This window comes from Onychostoma macrolepis, chromosome 13 (assembly GCF_012432095.1).
Source record: "Onychostoma macrolepis isolate SWU-2019 chromosome 13, ASM1243209v1, whole genome shotgun sequence".
Classification (NCBI taxonomy): Eukaryota; Metazoa; Chordata; class Actinopteri; order Cypriniformes; family Cyprinidae; genus Onychostoma; species Onychostoma macrolepis.
This window is the reverse complement of record NC_081167.1, coordinates 14,732,262-14,751,982: the sequence shown is the minus strand read 5'-3', so window position 1 is coordinate 14,751,982 and position 19,721 is coordinate 14,732,262. Positions and strand designations below refer to the sequence as shown.

The 19,721-nt window shown below is 38.6% G+C and overlaps 2 protein-coding genes across 2 annotated transcripts; both read right to left on the bottom strand.

Annotated features, from left to right (window-relative positions):
* Nucleotides 1-642: 642 nt before the first annotated feature.
* On the bottom strand, nt 643-7,119 carry myoz1a (myozenin 1a). Its single transcript, XM_058796252.1, has 6 exons — nt 6,942-7,119; nt 5,416-5,512; nt 3,446-3,633; nt 2,962-3,232; nt 1,748-1,916; nt 643-1,648 (listed from the first exon to the last, which is right to left on the bottom strand). The coding sequence occupies exons 2-6, from the start codon at nt 5,501-5,503 to the stop codon at nt 1,414-1,416; spliced, it is 951 nt and encodes a 316-aa protein (XP_058652235.1). The 5' UTR covers nt 5,504-5,512; nt 6,942-7,119; the 3' UTR covers nt 643-1,413.
* A 1,639-nt stretch (nt 7,120-8,758) lies between these two features.
* synpo2la (synaptopodin 2-like a) lies at nt 8,759-18,474 on the bottom strand. Its single transcript, XM_058794794.1, has 4 exons — nt 18,017-18,474; nt 15,760-15,911; nt 14,843-15,552; nt 8,759-13,363 (listed from the first exon to the last, which is right to left on the bottom strand). The coding sequence occupies exons 1-4, from the start codon at nt 18,116-18,118 to the stop codon at nt 10,767-10,769; spliced, it is 3,561 nt and encodes a 1,186-aa protein (XP_058650777.1). The 5' UTR covers nt 18,119-18,474; the 3' UTR covers nt 8,759-10,766.
* Between the last annotated feature and the right edge of the window lie 1,247 nt (nt 18,475-19,721).

The following is a 19,721-nucleotide window of genomic DNA, read 5'->3' as shown; positions in this document are numbered from 1 at the left end:
GAATGGGAGTCGTGAACGACTTCCTTAACGATTCCACAAACGACTTTTTATATATATATATATATATATATATATGGGGGGGTATGTTCTTATTACATTTGCTCCTCTCAGCAGTCTGTTGCCAAATTATGAAAACTCAAACGGATAAGCTAACACTACAGAAAAAAATGTAATGCTTTGCAGACTCTAAGGACACAGACTTTCTAGGGACTTTCTATCCTACTATTATTCTAAAGATTTCAGACATATTTTGACATATTTCATTTAAATTAATTAAATTTGATCAAAATCATACAAAGATTATTGGTTATTTCGACATGACAAAATAAAAATGTTATATTGATATATTGAATTTAAAAAAAAATTATTTTATACATTTTAATGATTTAAAGAGAGCTGGTTCATGCAAGTCATTTGTTCAAGAACTGAACACTTGCACTGTGCATTTTTCATTTACTAAAAAGAACTGGCTCATAAAAGTGATTATGAAAGTCCTCATGAAGTATTGCATACAACCTGCTGGCTGTGGTTAGTATTAGTGCCATAAAACATAGGCAAATATACTTATGACCCACTTTCTCCTTCCCAATTTAATTATAGTAACAAATGACACAGTATATTCACAAAAGACAGCAACAGAAATATAAGCAATCAATCATTTATTAAAGAATGGGCATGTAGTGGTGTGAAGACAGTAGTTTAGAGTTTTTATTTTTGAGTTTTTGCATTAATGTTTGTGAAGACATGGATATGAGTTGTATATTAATATGCATAATGTGCTCGTATTATGTGAAATAATAGTAATCTGCTACAGCAGAGACAACAATACTGTGTAAGATGTTCCACGACATTATTATAATCATAAGTACATGATGATCATGACTATAATCATTATTTACTCGTGTAAATGAAATGGTAAAGTGGGACGTTAGCTTATTTTAAGGGAGGTTGCAGATTATGCAGCCAAAACTGTTTACCTTTATCTAAGTGACAGAAAAAAAGCAGCGCGTGCCAAGCAGTCAATCACTGTGAATGCTAACTGGACATTGTTGCCCAAGGCACATTATGCTCATTTGTTCACTTCTAAAGTGCAACATCCTGACAAAATAACAAGCGAATCAAAACTTCAGTCTCCACCTGACACCTTCATTTAAGTTGATATGCTTCATGCATAAAATTCCTCCACAAATACACAAATAAAATGCTGTTTTTTTTTAAAGCTCACATTTAGAGGCAGATTTAGATTCAGAGTTACATGTACAGTGAGAGAGGTTTGCCATTCACATTTTACTTGTCCTCCTGATGGATTGTTGCATTGTGACTGTGTGCATAGGTGTGTGTGTGTCTGTTATTAGAGTGCAGGATAATTAGGACAGGCATAATTTTTGTTGTTGTTTTTTTAGGGTTGTAGATTCACAGGTCATCAGTCTCCCCATCAAAAGGTATAGTATCCAACTCCATGTGAATGCTGCCTGGTTCAGCGCTACCCCCCCAGCCAATGGGTGTGCGGTTAAAGGAGGGTCGTGAGCCAATATCATGATGGTACACCACTGCAGGTTCAGGCTCCTCAGCGGCCACCTCGATGTCTGGCAGCTGGAAGGTCATCAGCTGAGAGGCCTTCTCAAAACCTCCAAAAGGCATAGCACTCCTAGAAAGAGAGAGACCAATTAAAGGCAAAAAGGAAAACCATAGGTTTGAAAAAGTACAATTGTTGCATGCACAGGAAAAGAGGAGACTGCAACTGCACCTGTTGAAGCACTTATATTTGCACAGCTCCTTTTGAGAGCAGGGTCCAGGCATTTGAGTCTTCATTGTTGCTACAAGTTCTTCATTGCCCTTCATAGCACGTTCCCAAGGGGAAACATATATGACCTTCTTTTTTGCCTTTTCCAAAGCAGCCTCAGAACTTTCCTCACCTATAGAGAAATACAAACGGATTGAAAGTAATTGCATTACATTAGTAAAAGTGTTCCATTAGTTAAAGGCATGGTTCACCCCAAAATTAAAAATCTGTCTTCTATCATTTACTCACCCTCATTTCATTCCAATCCTGTGTGACTGGTTTTGTCCATACAATGAAAGTCATTAAGACTGCAAAAATGGACAATCTTTAAAAAAAAAAAAAAAAACAGGATTGTAATGACATGGGGGTGAGTATTTAAATTAATGGGAAAACTGTCCCTTTAACAAAAGCTTTATTTAGTATTATTTATACACTATTAGAATTTCCATTGCCTTTTATTTGTGCATTGTATGTTTTCATTTTCATTTTATTTTAATGTTTAATGTTAATATGTGCTTTTGCCATTTTTATAAATTGTTGTTGTTTTAAAACATTACTATTTAGATTTATTTAATATATCATTTAGTTTTTATTATTTATATATGTAGTTTTCATTAATATTTTGAAATTGCTTTTATGTTTGTTTGTTTTTGTTTTGGTTTTTGTTTAATTTTTAGAAATTTTGTAATATGGTTGTCATTTTTTATTAGATTTTGTTTCATTCATTTTTATTTCAGTTTAATTTTCATTTTACTGCTTCAACTTAAACTTATTGCCAAAGAAACATTTATCATTTTCTAATAGTTTAAGTTTTTCATCTAATATTTGTATTTTATTTTTGTTTTTAATACACTGTAAAAAAATAAATAAAAACAATCCTTGTTTTTTTTTTTTTTGTTTGTTTGTTTTTTACAGGTGTTTTACCTGTATTTTTAATTTTGCACTTGATTATATTGTGTTTTGCGGTTAACAGTAATGTCCATAAAATGAATGCATAATGTCCTGGCACAAAATTACCAGTATTTTAAAAAATATATATTTTTTTTACTTTGTAGTTTTATTTTTATTTAATGATAATAACCTTGCTTAACACACGTTTCATGGTGAGTCTCCATGGCAGTTTCTAGTGTGGGTGAGGTGGCTAGTGTATAAAGGTCTCCATCTGGGTTCCTACTCACTCTGTGAGGCATCTCCTGACACACCATCCTTCCCCCCTGCTCCTCCTGCCACTCCAGCTCCTCCAACACCTCCAACACCTCCAGCTCCTCCAGCGAGCCCACCTGCTAGCAGCCCACCCCCTAATCCCTTTCCATAGCTTCCGGGTTTAGGAGGAGGCACTGGTGCATGACCGGCCCCACCAGCCTGGCCAGCCATATGTCCACCAATCAGGTGCCCACCAACATCCATCATCTGGCCCCCCAGGCTGGGTACGAACTTCTGGAGGTTATCCTTTACACAGATTAACATCATAATGGAAGAGTTTCCAAATCAGCATTCAAATCACAATCGGAATGTTACATTTAAATAGGAAATCAGAACTTGACCAGAATATAGAATCAGAATAGGATGAATGGAGAACACTGGAAGAACTGAAATTTAGGAATAATGATCATTTAATGCAACTAATACACAGATGTTGCTAGCTCTTACAGCCTGCCTTACCATGGACTCACTACTGAAGAGGTCAGGATTGTTCTCATAGATGAACTTCTCCACACGAATCTGCCTCATCCTGAACATCTTGGAGCCTTTGTTCTTCAGAAGGGATAGTTCCTCCAGCATGATATCCCTGGGTGCCCTGATCTTTTTCCCCAGGTCAAACTCTGAGGCCTCAGGCTCTGATTCATACTCTAGAAAACAAATCGAGACATTATTCACTGCTATGCTAGTTTAATGTTTATATATCATTTAATGACAATCAGTTTTCAGCTTGAAGGTACACTCTCAGAAATAAAGGTACAAAACTTGTCACTGGGGTGGTACCTTTACAAAAGGTACACTTTTGTACCTATTAGGTTCAAATATGTACACTCTAAGTACTAATATGTACCTTTAAGGTACCAAAATGGACCCTTTAGGTACAAATATGTACCTTTTGAAAAGGTACCGCCCCAGTGACAGCTTTTGTACCTTTATTTCTAAGAGTGTACCTTGCAAACTAGTAATGTAATGTATATTAACATAAAGTGCAATCAGTGTTGTAATGCTCTGTTGGTTCACTTGTATTTTAAACTGTGCATGGTATTATCAGACTATGCATGGAAAGAAAAAAATATCCTAGATTGTCTAGTATCAAGTGTCGTCATTCATATTTATACAGATGTATCTTTTTTCCTGCATTGTAATCATAACAGTAACTAAATAGCTATTAGTCATCCTACCACCCACTGTTTGTGCTGGAAAAACAGACGCAGTTCCTTGGAAATGTTCGTAACAGTATTAATATAAACAATACAATTATTTAAACTTTATCAAGTCTATTCCTCTATTAGATTTAACATCCCTGCATGGAATAAGAAACAGTTTCCTCATATCAAAATAATGTTTTCGAGGGAAAAACATACAAACATATATGGTTTGCAAAAAATATCAGGTTTGCAAGAGTCTGCAAGATTTTCCATTCTTCCACAACAACAATTTTTCACTCACATTCAAAAGCATGAAAAAAGAACATATCAATTAGACTTATTTTCTGCTGGAGACACTTATGTAATTTTCTTTCAGTGGAGTAAATGTCCCATGATTATAATGATGAAAGGGAGGGAGAGGTGCTCTGGAAATAATCAGAGACACAGCTGACATTTCAGCTATGAAATCTGCAAGATGCATGTTGTTGCTGACATATTACTCCTCATTAAAACATATTAAATCCAGACGCATGAAACCTTAGTGACAGGCCCTGAAATGAAGATGATGTTCCCAATAAACAGTGACACTGCAACACAGGCGATTGAGAAGGTTGTATACTGAGTGTGTTGTGGCATGTTCATAGTCTAATCTCTTTAATGACATCTTTTCAAAGAAGACATCTTCTCACCTGTCAGGAAGGCTAAACAAACACGCTCTTTAATTATATGAAAAATACCTGTTATTTAATCCCAGACCACAATATGATAGTCAGAAACATACAGCGTATTATTATGAAATATTATTGCAATTAAAAAGCATATTTTGAATAATAATCAAATTTATGCCGATTTGGTAATCAAGAAACATTTCTTACTATTATCAATGCTGAAAACAGTTGCTTATTATGTTTGTAGAAACTGTGAAACCTTACCATTTCAAAAGTTTGGTTTCAATAAGATTTAAAAAATAAAAATTAATGCTTTTATTCTGCAAAGATGCATTAAATTGATCAAAAGAGATTTATAATGTTACAAATGTTTCAAATAAATGCTGTTCTTTTGAACTTTTTATTTATCAAAGAATCCTGAAAAAATTCTGTTTCCACAAAAAATATTAAGCAGCAACACTGATAACAATAATAAACATTATTCATAACTGATACTAGCCAAGCACCAAATCAGCGTATTAGAATGATTTCTAAAGGATCATGTCACACTGAAGGCTAGAGTAATGGCTGCTGAAAATAATGATTATGCAACAAATCAAGCATGTGGGTGTTTTACCATCTTGGGTTATGTGTGACAGGTCAGTGATGATCTTGGAGGGCTTTTTCCTCTTGTTGGGTGGTGCTGGTGTCCCTGACAGAGGCATGATTCCAGACTGGGAAAACAGAGATCAGAGCAGATTTAATTATATACTAAAATGTATCTCTGTCTTGTCATTTTGCAGTGCTTTGGAGTAATTTCTGGTTGAAAGTAAATGAACAGGTATCATTTTTTTTTTGTCTGCAGATCCCACTGTTAGTCCCTGAGGAATAATACATTTAGAACAGACACTTGCTGAGTGTAGATATGAATGACCGCACGTTCCTCAGATTCCAAGGACAAGTACATGTATGAAGACACACATATAATTCACCACAGTGTTTGATTTGTTCAGGGTGGTATTTTTACAGTTTCCAGATATAATTAGTATGAGCCTTTGAGGTTGGGTCATTCCTAAAATCAAAACCCATTAATTGATACTCTTTTTGTTTTCTTTGAACTAAAATCATAAATTTCACTTTCCATCCTGTTAGTCCTTTATATAATTCCTAACAAAAGCTAATTTGGTAATGATATCCTTTTCCAAGAAGTTACATCATTTTTTTGGTGGGACATAAACAGCACTGACAGCAATAAATATTAGCAACTGATTAATGCATATAAATTGTGATTTTGTGCTATTAGTTGGTTTGTCTCACACAAAAACATTCCATCCAAATTTCACAAATCTATTATCCAGCTTTAGCTCTTTATTTAATTTTCATGTTCTATTTTTCTTCATGCCATAGTTTAAAAAAATGAATAAGTTATAATTAATACGGTTTAGGCAATTTTTTTTTCTTTTAAAGCCTGGACATGGAGGTCCAGTTAAATTGCAGTGTAGGCCTATCTTTAAATGTTTATTTCATTCGCTTTCCTGCACACAGTGTATATGCTATTTTTTAAGGCTCTGTTAATGGCAAACACTGCGTTGACTTGACTGTAACTCAATACAGTATGGCTATTTTTAAAGCAAGACCTTTTAGTGGCAAGTCGTGCCATTGGTTTTTATTGTCAGATACTCAGGATTGGTCACAAACATACACACATAAACACGTACACTATTACTTAATGCATTGTAGAAATCGGAAATCTCCCTCAAACTGAAACGACACCATGGATTGCTGTGTGGTGAGACGAGGGGGGTGCACTGACCCACCCTGTAAAATAACCACAAGCTGGGGTCCACCGGGCTTAAGTTCCCCCAGCTGGACAGTACAGGCTTTGCATTCCACATAAAATCATCAGCCAGGTTGGGTGGGAGTGTTTAGCACATTCCCACTTTCTGGCAGCAAAAAGGCATCGGAGCATTCGAATGTGATTATTCCAATCAATCCAAACTTAGAATGAGAATGTGCCATCAGTGCTTGCAAACTTTTAGAGTGGGTATCGCACCAGCAACAGGAGTGTCTGCTGGCCATGTTTTCATTGCCCTCATGCAGCTGTTAGTTGAACGATGTGTGCGATTAGTAAAGTGACGGAACAAAATCACATAATCCACTTACCAAGGCTCTAGACTGCTTACAGGAAGTGGTCTCAAGGGTACAGTGATAATAGGAAAAGGTTTGTTGCTATGAAGTGTACCAATTCCAGGGTACCTTTGACCTGTGGCTGGACCAAGAACCCAAGGCGTGCAAAATCCAGTTGGGACTTGGATGGCAGATCTTCATGGGGGGAGGGAGAGTCCGGGTATGAAAGGGGGAGTGAGGGGTAAGGGGGGGCCCATTTGGTCTGCACAGCACTTTGCTGATGGGAATATCAAGAGACTAATATCTTTCTTGCAGATGCTTCATTGGCTAAATATAGAGAGAAGGAGAGAGACCGGGTGATTGCACATAGTTATCAAATAACTTCACAGGGTGAAAGGGTTGTGGTAGATTTACACTTTTTCTTCTTTCGTTAATCACCTTCCACTCATGAGAGGATTTTCACTTTTAAATCCAATAAACCCTGTAACCGTGCTAAATTTATTTTTATGATAATGACTTAAGCACTCCGAGGGGTCGTGTTGTACAGGGCATCCAATGTTAAATGAACATGACATGGTTCTAAATAGCTGTAGTGTGAATGAGAAAATTATTGGCAAATTTACAAATGTGCAATCTTTCAAGTTTGATGCTTTGATTTTGCTCCACTTTTTTGTGTGTGTATACTGTGTGTGTATATATATATATATATATATATATATATACCGTATATATAAAATACAGCACAGTACAGTACAGAAGAATTCTTTCATTACTTCATAAATTCTCTGCCATTCAAGAAATATCATTTCAGGTGACATTTTCCCCACCTGTCTCAGGGACAATGCTTATTATATCGCTTTTCTCACCCACATCATTTGCACCATATGAACCCGAGAACTCGTCAGATTCTCTCTATCTTTGTCAATTCAGGAAGGAACCACTCATAAATGGAATCTAAGCAGGGAATGCGTGGAGCAGCCATAAAAAGTGCCTGAATATTATCAGGCCTAAATATAGGAGGACAGCATATGCATGAGAATGGTGCCAGCTTCAGCTGTAGTCCACTCACCCAGCAGTGTGCAATACAACACTTCACCACTTCACGAGTTTTAGGAGACACATTTCAGGTTGCTTATACACTTGGGCATATATAAATGCCATTTATTGTGATTTGAATTTATAATATTTGTAAAGGAAACTGGAGATTTGCAGGCGTGTGTGTGTGTTCAGGCTTATCGTCCATTCTGGGGACCAAATTTCTCCACAAGGATAGTAAAACCTGACATTTTTCAGTCCCCACGAGGGAATAAATTATAAAAATACTTAATGATGTTTATCTAAAAATGTAAACATGCAAAAAAAGGTTTCTGTCAGGGGGTTTAGGGGTCGATTTAGGTTTAGTGGACAGAAAATATCGTTAGATCAGTATAAAAAATAATAGAAGTCTATGGCAAGTCCCCACACAAAAAACCCCCCCAAAAAACATATATATATATATATATAAAATATGCAGTCACATTTCACTACTTAGCCTAACTTCTATTATGAAAAGTAAGACATAAGCGCCACCATGTGGTGATTAGTCATCTTCACCCCATAAACCATGTTTATGGTCTTTCTAAAAAAAGGTCGACGCTGATAATTAGTTTTTCAAATGAATTAATCTGAAACATGTTACAGTCCGTCATATTCACACACCAACATTTAAATGAGCTTGGCTTTCCTAATCAGATTAAATCAAAATGACTTTTCTTCATTTGTAAAAAGTAACTCTGACATCTTTAGGTTTAAGTGCATTCATGTGAGACATTGGGATCGTGTCTGCGTTTGTCGCTTGCCATGAGACGGAGACATTCTGTGAAATTTCAGGTATGTTTTATTGAAACTATTCATTGTATTAGAAATACAAAGACATTTTCAGTTAGAGTTACTTAGGTCCTAAAGTTCAGCTGAGCTCATTATTAGCATTGCACAAACAAAATTACCAGAGACATTAACCACAAAGTTGATTTTACCAAGACAGACACATTGATCTAATGATTTGTACAGCCAGAACTAAGAGCAGTGAACAATGTAAAGATTTAGTCTAGAAAATAAAACATGACTGACACTAACTGGAAAGACAAACAGAATTGTGGCTCAGATTTTAAACACTGTATCTACTCTATATCAACTTCTTATTCAATTTCTAAATGTGATTTTTTTTTTAAAAAGGAGACCTTTTAAAAATGAAATATTCTCACCTGCCAGTACTACAATCATTATTTATTCATCCTCTCTGTATATCTAATTCACAATGATATAAACCGTTTTCCTTCATTAAACCTCTATCCGTTGTTCCCTTAATATTACAAGCCCTAGATTTTTTGATTTTTTTTTCTCTTAAGACATTGCCATGTTTTGAGGACTTTGGGAACACATTCGAAAACCACCCATCCCCGAAATCATCAGCCTCACTGCCGCACATGCCATTCAAATATTTCATGTTGCTATGAGTATTCTGACTAATTCCAGTAAAGCCAGTTGGCTAATTAACCTTCTGGTAATCCTGGACAGTGCTAGCTTTGCACTTTTCACGCCTGTCTTCATGAGACAGATTTGCGTCAGTGCTCAGATAGCCTTTCTCTAGGACTGTCTCCAACACTGTACCTTTCCAACACTTACTGATTTGACCACTTAAATATGTTTCTATAAAAAATAAAAACTCAAGTTTTCATTAAATGTCATCTTTTTAATATATCAATAGTCAGATATAAAGATCAAAAATCCATTCAGAGCACATTTTAAGGAGCCAGCCTGGTTCCCTGTTTACTTTGCTCCTACAAATAGGCTGTGACCCTTATGCACCTGTTCAGTGCAGGCTCTGCCAAGACATATATCATTTCTGATTGACCTAAGAGCATACAGTAAAACAAAGCCTCAGCTTGCCTTTTTTTCTTAGGTTTTTTTTCCCCATGCTTTCATATGTCAAGTAGATCAATGTTTACACCCAAGATCCGCAAAGCAACTACACTTTAGTATTTTAAAGGTGCCAAAAAACTCACATATATGTGTGTCGTAATGGAGAAATTTGAAGGAAAATATTTTAAAATACCTGTCCAGTCCATGTGACATGTTTTTTCTGGTGACGTCAATGTATTTTTTCTTATCCCTATAAAATTGAGAACACGTGATTGGCATTTGCAACTCTTTTTAACTGCCGTAATGTGACTCATTGTGTGTTTGTGCACACTTGGTGAATAAAAGCTCGCTCTGATTCTGATGTATGGATGAAACAAGATATGCAATGAGGGGGAAAAACAAACAAACAAACACAAAATAATGTATATACGATACATCTTGATGTTATCCATTAAGAACTGACTGGATTAAAAAAAACTGGGCAATCTGCACCACTAGAGAGCCAGACCGAATGTAAGTTTGCTTAAACAATGCCCAAGTAGCTATTTGGCTATTGGTTGACATCATCTGAGTGAAAAAGGCAGAGCCATTTCAGAGGAAGAGCAAGCAACACTTTGATTGATGTTTACAAAGCCAAACAATGTTTTTCTTTGGAATAGCATATATAAATTGTTCACAAGAACAGGAACATGCATTAAGTAAATAGATTTCATGTTACCAACACTGAAGGTTTTAAACATTGTTGAACATTTAGCAGAAATTCAGGATTTTTCATCTAAGTTTTGAAAAACACTCTCAAAACAAAACAACAAATATACTCATCAGTATATTTTCATCTGAAATGGAGAATATAATTTCTTTGCATCTTCAAGTTATATTAAATCATATTTGAAAAGTATGAATTTTGAGTCTGCAACAGAAGCAGATGGTTCAGCTTCTTCCACATGTAAAGTAACATCATCAGTGAGGAAGGGTTCCAGGCCTCCAGACGTGGGGCTGAATACCCACACGTGTTGCAATAAAACGGGGTTTGGGAACTTGGATAGGAGACTTTAAGGGCTCTGGTGGTAGGGAACTTAACTCAGGGGCACTCTTAAACTGTTTGGCAGCTTGAAGCCCAGAGTAGCTTAGGCTTGACATACTTGACATGGGAGCTGGGGGTGAGTATGGCATGGGGTGAGGGATGGGCACAGCTGAAATTTTAGGGAGCTCTGGGAGGCCTGGGGCTCGTGAAGGTGCCAGAGTTGATTCGGGTGCAGGTTCAGGTAGAGGGGACGTCATGTCAGAACGAGAGATGTGCTCACCAAGTGTGGTCCGTGAGCGTGGTACAATCACTATGGGGTTGAGAGTTGGTGCTGACATTGGGGTGGGAGTGGAGAATCGTTTGATTTCATACACACGTGCCGCCTTTAATGGGATCTGCTTGGGTGGTGTCAGAGTGTGGCCTTCCCTTTGTTGCCTCTGGTAGGAGGACACTGAAGACTGTGTGCTAGTGCCACCACCAAAACTGAACATTGCAGGGTTCAGTTGGTAAGGCTGCCTCCTCATAAAGTCCAAGGCTTTGATACCTTCTTTTGGGACACCATAACTACCCTTACTTCCTTTAGAACTTCCCTCAGACACCTTGGCACCCCCACGCTGCACCCCAACAGGACAGGATGGAGAAAGCAAGGGGTTGTAACCTATTGGTGGAGGAGCACGAACATTTGGGGAATACTTCCAGTGGGATGGAGTTGGTGAGGTTTTTTGTGGTTCGATCAAGTTTATGACTGATTGGGATTGTTGGGGTTGTAGAGGTGCAGGCTGCAGATGTGGAGAGTCTACAACAAACAAATCCATGCGACTCTGTCTACGAGCAAACAGCTCTGCACCTTTTCCCTCCGCTTGAGGTATCTGTGACATTTCTGGGATGACCCTTGGCTTAGGAGCCACAGGCGGTGGCACCCTTGCCCTACTGTCATCGATGTTGTGAGTAATATTTTCCGGTTCATAATATTCACATCTGGGTCTTTCATCTAGGTTCTGCACCATAGACAATAATTCAGGGTTTGGTGAGTTTTTCTTGCTGTCAGGTATCTTAAACATTGGCTTGTAGGCACTACGTCGCCGGGCATCTTGGAGAATACCAGTGCGGCCAGTGGTGGCAGAGGATTTTTCACGATAGACTACAGGTGACACCGGAGTTCCAGTTAAAGAGGTCTCAGAAGCTGCAGAGGTCAAAATAGAAGAGGTTTGGGATTGTATTGCAATGGCCTGAGGAGTAACAGGAGCCATAACAGGAGCCACAGCGGTCATGGTGTTGTCAAAAGGGATTGCTGGAGGAACAGTTGTTTCGGCTTCTACAGGACAGGTAGGTCCTTGGGTTTGAACTATGGGAGGTGGCACTGATGCAACCTGGATGTTTTCCACTGAGGAGCAGTGAAGAGCAGGTTGAGAATATGATTCCACAGATACAGGTGGAGGAACAGACTTTCCAGGCATAAAGGGCTGCGTGGGTATCATTTCAGGAGGGACATTGGCACTCATTTGACTCATTGTGACTTTGCTAACAAAGGAGGCCGGGTTAACACTCATGGCATGCTCTTCTGATGGTGCAGAGAATGGGTGTCCAACCACAGCCACTGAAACAGGTCTGGGTGTCTTCTTACTGACTGTAGGCCGAAACACAACAGGAGCAGTGGCAGCCCGATTGGTAACACAGCCTGGGGCAAAAGGTCGGGCAGTTCTGTTTAAGACAGAACTGGAAGGAAGTTCTGGTAGAGGAGCTGGTTGTGGAGGCATCACAGGTTCTGAAGAAGGTATTGAGAGACTAGTTATGGTCAACGCAGCGGGAGTTGGTGCCATTGTGTTTGAAATATCTCCATTAACCATAACAGGAGCAGAGGAAGTGGCTTGAGGTGTGGCCATCTGTGTTATGTTTTGCGTCTCTGCTGGTGGAACCTCATGATGTAGAGTTTTTGAAGGTCTGGCAGGTTTCGGAGCAACTGGTGGTGGCTGGACATTAGGCTTTGTCAATTGGTCTGGTTGTGGTTGCGGTGTCTGTAGTTGAGGAGGTGCTGGTGTCTCTTTCAGTGCAATTCCCAGCATTTGGCTTTGTAACTGTTCTTGCGCAGCTTCCATTTTCTTTGCATGTTCCTCAGCCCTTCTCCGCTGCTGCTCAAACAACTGTGCCCCCTTCCCAGTTGTATCACTCAGACCAGGACTGAGAGCACCACCTTCTCCTTCCTGACCTCTGGAAGCAGATCTTTTCTCCAGCATCTCAAGGTAGTCACTGTCCCATGTGGGGTCCGGTGCAGCAGAGAAACCTTCCTCATCAAATTCTGATTCACTGCCAGGAAATATGCCATCCTCTTCTTGAGAGTCTTGCCTCAAGTCCTCATCAACACTTCCAAAGCTGGTCAGTGTGTATTTCTTGGAGCGTTGTCGGCGCTTTTTAAACATCAAAACACCCTTTGAATGAGGGTTAGGTGCATCTGTCAGTAGTGAGGCGATGGTGCGGCACTTGGACCGAGCTTCTTTCACCTGTTTGTCCATGATCGTATCTCCACGGTTCAATTCTGCATAACATGAAATGAAAAATTTGAGACAGAATTGAGTTATAATTGTATGTTTATGGCTTTAAACTATTCACTTCATATCGGTCAGAAATTGTGTTAAATATAGCTAACGGTGCTCTTCTGAATCATTAGGCCTGTAAAATTGTGCTAAAAGAGTGCAGAAAAATGTAACATTTATATGTCCATGCACATGCTACACTCAACTAGTAAAATATCTCATGAAAGGCTAGATAAGATTCAGTATTTCATACGGTACTGCAAAGTTGCATGTCGAAGAACATATTCAAAAAAATAAAATAAATCATAGCATAAATAAAACTATTTAATCAAAGCATTTTGCAACAGGGACCGCTCATTATATTAATCTACAGCAATTAGAGAAAAATAGCATAATCATTTGGCTGCCAAGTTGATTTGTCTACCACAGGGAGATGCTTTATTTACCAGTGCTTAATTGTGGTCCCTGAGAAGAGCATGAGTATGTTTAGAGTACAGATTAAGGTTGTCTTTAGATTTATGACTGTTTATTTATGCTGGTGTTTAAAATTACACTGCTTCAAATAGCAGTGGGTCTGAAGATGCTTTTACACTTTATAAAAAGTGGGACTATGGCACATAACCCCAAGTTTCACCTCTAATCTATTCTTTAAACCTAATCATTATCATAACAGGGGAAAAAATACTTTACTCTAAAATATAATATCACTGGAATTCATTTAACGAATTAACGTAAATCGTGAGGTGTAACCATCTGTTGAATCTAATGTTTTTACTAAATGGTTATCATAATACATATTTTGTTCATGCATATTTAATATTAATATTCCATTAATAGCATATTAGATTCCACAGCAAGTAATCTCACCATAAACACAGATGTCAATGTGTTGTTTATCACCTGATCTGGGATCAACAAACACACATTCCACAGCTGCGATTCAGGATCAGTGTCATACCAGTGTAATGCAGTGTCCGGGCACCGGAATGTGAAACCTGTGTAACTAATTGTACGTATCTCATTTTATGAACACTAACCTGGCTTCTGAAATATGCTAATTTGTGACTTGCACTGATGACTTTTAAATGACTTTACATTCCATCCAGATGCTTCTATACATGTCTGAAAACAATATGGAGAATACTAACAATACTGTCCAGTATTTCAGCTGAGGATCTAGGTGGAGAGAATGAGCGCAGGCCTGTGAGGAGCACTGTCACCTGATATAAGCTAGCAGCTGGAGATGCTTATGCCAGTTCATGCAAAGCAGTGCTCAGGTTATCAACCCTGCGAGCCTCAGGACAAATATAGACACTTGTGCTGGCTAAAAGACTCATGATCAACCCTCATCTCTTCAAGGGTTTACATGCAGGCAATCACAAGCTATGACTTTAAGAACACATTTACAAAACTAAGCAGGTGTTCATGACAGTATATTTGAAGCTAGTTTATCATAAGAGCAATGATCTTCATATACTCACTTGCTTGTTTTGCTTTATCCATGTATGTTAATGTGAGTTCCTCATCCACTGGATTGTCAACTGGCCCAACCATGGGCACCAACTGAGTATGAGAGCTTAGCATTAGAGCTTCTTTGGCTCTCTCTGGAGAAACCAGAGGGGGAACGTTTGTGGGCTCCTGGAACCCACTGTCGTCTTCCATTAGCCCTTCTCGTGGGTTTTGGTCATCCGCGCTCATGGATGAGGTCTCGGTGGAGGTCTGAGAGGACCAGGCACCATGCGGAAGGGGTTGGTAAATCACTTCTCTGCGGGCTACACCAGGCAATGCATCTTCTCTTTCTTTAGGCCCCAAAAGATTGTACACTTGGGCATCCGAGGCACTGTCATACCCACTCATTTCTGAAGTCTCTGCTCCCTCCGGTGAGGCTCGACCTGCCTTGCCAGGTGAATTGCTGGGACTACGTCGTTTTGGTTTGCGTTGCCTCTCATGAGCAGCCACATCTGCATCGCTGTCTGTTTCTCCGTAGTAGGCCTCACTGCCCGGCGGGGAGGTTAATCCACTGCGTCCGGTTGGGGACATCAGGGATCCGTGGTGGATCTGCCGCACACTGGACTGGTGAGGTCGGGAGCTGGATGGAGACATGGCCCTAATGGCAGCACGGTACTCTTTATCAATGCGGGGAGAAGGAGCTCGAGCAACCAGAACCACCGACTGGAAGCCAGCCGGTGCCCTAATAAACATGTAAGAGGGTAAAATAGCACATGGTTGGTCAGAAACAGTAACTCACAACAACCCTGGCTTGGATAAAGTCACTTACTTAATATAAAGTCACTTATAAAATTTAAATAAAAATATAAAATAAAGTCACTTACTTTCAGCTCCCATTTGAGTTAAACACACACTTTGGCATTAGAAAAGGAAAGGATGGATGACTTACCTCCTAACCCGGATGTGTAGTGTTCCTGGTATGCTGTCGATCAGGTTCATGGCCTGGGCATGCGACAGACTCCCACAAGAATGCTCATTGATGGACACCAGCTCATCTCCTTCATGCAGTCCGGCACGGCATGCTTTACTTCGCTTACGCACCTACAGGATAATTGTAGCAGTTGGTAATGGATGAATAGATCAAGAAGACATTTAACTTGGCCTTGAAAGTTTTCCATAGATTAGGCAAAGACTAGGGCACTGATATTGCATTTCAAATTCTTCTTTAAAAGTGGATCTGCAAGAATGAGTGATATATGAGTTTGGTCATACACATTAAGTCTATATACATCCATTCTCAAAACCTGGTCTTTTGTATCTGTGTCTCCAATTCACCTATCCCAAATGTCTTTAGATTGTAAAGGAAACCACAGCACATGCAAACTTCATATCGAAAGGCCTCCTGGAACAGCTGGGACTTGAACCAGGGACCATCAATATATCAAATGGGATGAGCCAGTGAAAATATTGTGCAACATTGTACACAATACTTTAAATGATGTCTTTATTTCAGATCATTTGACCTTAATATTTAAAAAATTATGAAGGAAAAAAAAAAACACTCAGTAGGCTGGCATAGACAGTTAACAGATGCTACCCATGTGCCAGTGTTAGTGTTGTTTATCAACTGGACCTTGCAATGGCATTGCTCAAACCCCTGTCCTGTCATCTTACTCAGCACAGGAGGACAGGCTCTGATTTCAGTGGTTTTGTTCACACTGACAGGTTCACATCTTACTGCGGATGCAATAATCAGTCTATAAATACTTACATTTAGACTATAAATAGACAGTGATATGGGTTCATGAAATTTTCTCTGCTCTTTAATACTGTGCGAAAGCTCCTGAGTCACTATACTGTTAATAGGACATTTTTAATTCTGTGTGCTCCTTTGGCCTTTGATTGTGCAGAACAGACTAAAACAATATGGCATATGGGTCATTGATCTGCTTTTCCATGTCAGACCCTGATCCTGTACTTGGTTGCATGTGGTTTTTATAATACAGCTATAATGCAAAGGCTATATTCAGGACCAAGTGGTGAACTGGTATGCTGCCCTGTCACTAAACCACATCTTGATACGGGAAAGTGTCCATTCCACTAGTTTAATCTAATTCACTTTTGATGACAAGCATCTAGCTACCAATAAAAATCAATACTCTTCATGACAGCCAAGATTAGTGGATGCATTAAACTGATCAGATAACATTACAGATAGATAGGTATATAAAATTGTCCATAATAGTCATTACTAATGGCTTGAATTATCATCTTTGGTGTTGGATTCAAATAAAATACATAACCAGGTCCATTTTTATTTCCTAAACTATTGCAAGCATGACATGACAACAACAAGACCATCAACTGACCAGAATAAGCTGCTTTATCATTAAATACTGTGTATGACTTTGTATCCTGTATAAAGAAAAAAGTCTACTGGAATTGGTAGAAAGTAGATGATTTGAGACATAAGCATGGTGTGACATGGGACCAAATTACACTCAATTAGGGCAAATGAATGCTCTAAATATGACCTGAATAAATATGTAATTAAATATGACCTGAATGCTCAAAGGCTAAGGTAAGTCAAACTACAGTACAGTGTGTGTGAGAGCATAAAGTTAAAAAACCTTTATTTATATATTATTATAATAAGCACAATCTGCCATTTAGATCACAATTTGCTACTTGGTAAGTAATAAGTAATAACAAAAAGTAATTATAAAATAATAGCAGAAACCAGTATCACATAATTATATGTACCATACAAACACCCTGTTTCCTTGTACTGCTAGCTAGATAGAAAAATGTTTGATTAGCTTCTCATGATCTACACTAGAGTCATAAATTGCCCTTTGTTTTACATATAAATTTTTATTTGTTACTGGTAATCTACTCTTGCATTGTCACTATTACAAAATGTACAATTTGTGCACATTAGCTATTTAGGACTCAAAGGTTAAGAGGGTTAAGCGGGATACTTGAAAGTTCACAGCTCTATGAATCATTTGGCTTTTTTGGTAGAGGATCAGTTCCACACCACACTTAGAGTGCAGGGGCCTGTGCTTCTGGTGTCCATTACATCTTCAGGAGGCTCTAAACATCTTAAGTTTCTTTAGAACTAAATAATTGTGGGCCGAAATAACTCTAAAAGACTTAAAAGTGAGGTACAGTACATTCACTGATGTGTTTCCTGGCAATCATACCTTGGCAACCTGCAGAGGCTTCTGGTGCTCGATACCTCCCTGTAGTCTGAAGCCCCATGGTGCTCCTCCGGATAGGGTGATGATAACCTCCTCAGCCACCATGGTGCGGTTTGTGCTTGCGTCTTTGATTCAGTTTGTTGGCCTGGGGGCCCTTAGCACATACGGTCCATGTTATTTCAGGGCCCCCTAAGAGAAGACAACTACTACTGCAACTGTGTCCTAGGGTTCCTTCTAGTTGCTCTTGCAAGAATACGAGCTCACATGGATCACCTCCCACACCCTGAGCTGGATGCTGGTGATAGGGGCACAGCCATAAAGGAAGTTAAAATAGAGGGGAAAGAGAAAAGATACCCACCGTCTCCCTGTGCAGTGCAATCTTGTGTTGGATGAAGGCAGAAGCTAGTTCATCACAGCTGTGCTGTCACTCATTGCTGGCTTAAAGGGAGGGGGCATACATTGCTGATATAAAAATAGCCCTTTGCCTCTCTTGCCAAGCGGTCAAGCTTTTTAACAACTTCAGAATAGCGATAAGTAGATTTAAGTCTGAAACTGAAAAAAAATTAGTTATTTTTAATGTTTACAATATCTCATTGAAAAATAGTGTATGATTTTTAATTGAACCTTTTCAGTAAATGGTGGTCAGGGAACTTTTTTACTGTCAACTGAGGTTTTCATAAATGGATAGTCTTTTCTAGGTTTTATATTATAACATCAGGACCTTGTTATAGTGTGGGATGAGTCACAGAGATGGTTTGTTATACCATTGTATCTGTACACATACTGACAGCAGACCTGTCCTTTTGGCGTCCAAACTGGGACACTTGGCCAATCAATCTTTCTTTAGACAAGCACACACATGCCTGGCCCGAGTAGGAAATGAAAAGAGACTTAGTGACACTTTATATCCACATACAAGATTTAGACATTGATCAGCAGGTCTAGAGGAAATTAAAACCAAATATTTCTATTACAAATACATTTCTGTACTTTCTATTCATCAAAGAATTCTGAAAACAAAATGTATCTCACTTCTACAAAAATATTGGGCTGCACAATTACTCACAACATTCATAATAATAATAATACATTTTTCTTGAGCACTAAATCAGCATATTAGAATGATTTCTGAAAGTATCATGTGACACTAAAGACTGGAGACTGCTGAAAATCCAGCTTTTGCATCACAGGAATAAATTACATATTTAAATGTGTTTTAAACTGCAATAATACTTTTTGTTTGTTGTATGGGTCAAATTATTATAAATTTTAAAAAGAAAACAAGTATATAGAATAGAAAAAGAATAGATAACACTAGTGTTAGAGTCATTTATAATAAAATAGAATAGAGAGTGGATAGAGAATAGAGAAGAAATAGAATACAGAGTGCTAGAGCATCAAGATTTAAATAAAATAAGTAGATAGAATAGAAATAGAATAGAGAATGCTAGTGGTTAGAGGGTCATGTTTTTAATATATAAAAGTAGATGGGGAAGTCGTGGCCTAATGGTTAGAGAATAGGACTTGTAATCCAAAGGTTGCGAGTTTGAGTCTCAGGTCCGCAGGGATTGTAGGTGGGGGGAGTGAATGTACAGCGCTCTCAATACCATGACTGAGGTGCCCTTGAGCAACGGTGCTCCGGGTGTGTGTGTATTCACTGCTGTCTGTGTGCACTTTGGATGGGTTAAATGCAGAGCACAAATTCCGA

Bases quoted from the DNA above. Each gene is read 5' to 3' on its own strand.
- myoz1a (XM_058796252.1), bottom strand. From the start codon at position 5,503: ATGCCTCTGTCAGGGACACCAGCACCACCCAACAAGAGGAAAAAGCCC. The intron at 3,634-5,415 runs GTAAAACACCCA...TTTGTTTTCTAG, and splicing joins GTCACACATAACCCAAGATG to AGTATGAATCAGAGCCTGAG. The intron at 1,649-1,747 runs GTGCAGTTGCAG...CTCTCTTTCTAG, and splicing joins AAATATAAGTGCTTCAACAG to GAGTGCTATGCCTTTTGGAG.
- synpo2la (XM_058794794.1), bottom strand. From the start codon at position 18,118: ATGGTGGCTGAGGAGGTTATCATCACCCTATCCGGAGGAGCACCATGG. The intron at 15,912-18,016 runs GTATGATTGCCA...ATTATCCTGTAG, and splicing joins AGCCTCTGCAGGTTGCCAAG to GTGCGTAAGCGAAGTAAAGC. The intron at 13,364-14,842 runs GTGAGTATATGA...CATGTTATGCAG, and splicing joins GGATAAAGCAAAACAAGCAA to AATTGAACCGTGGAGATACG.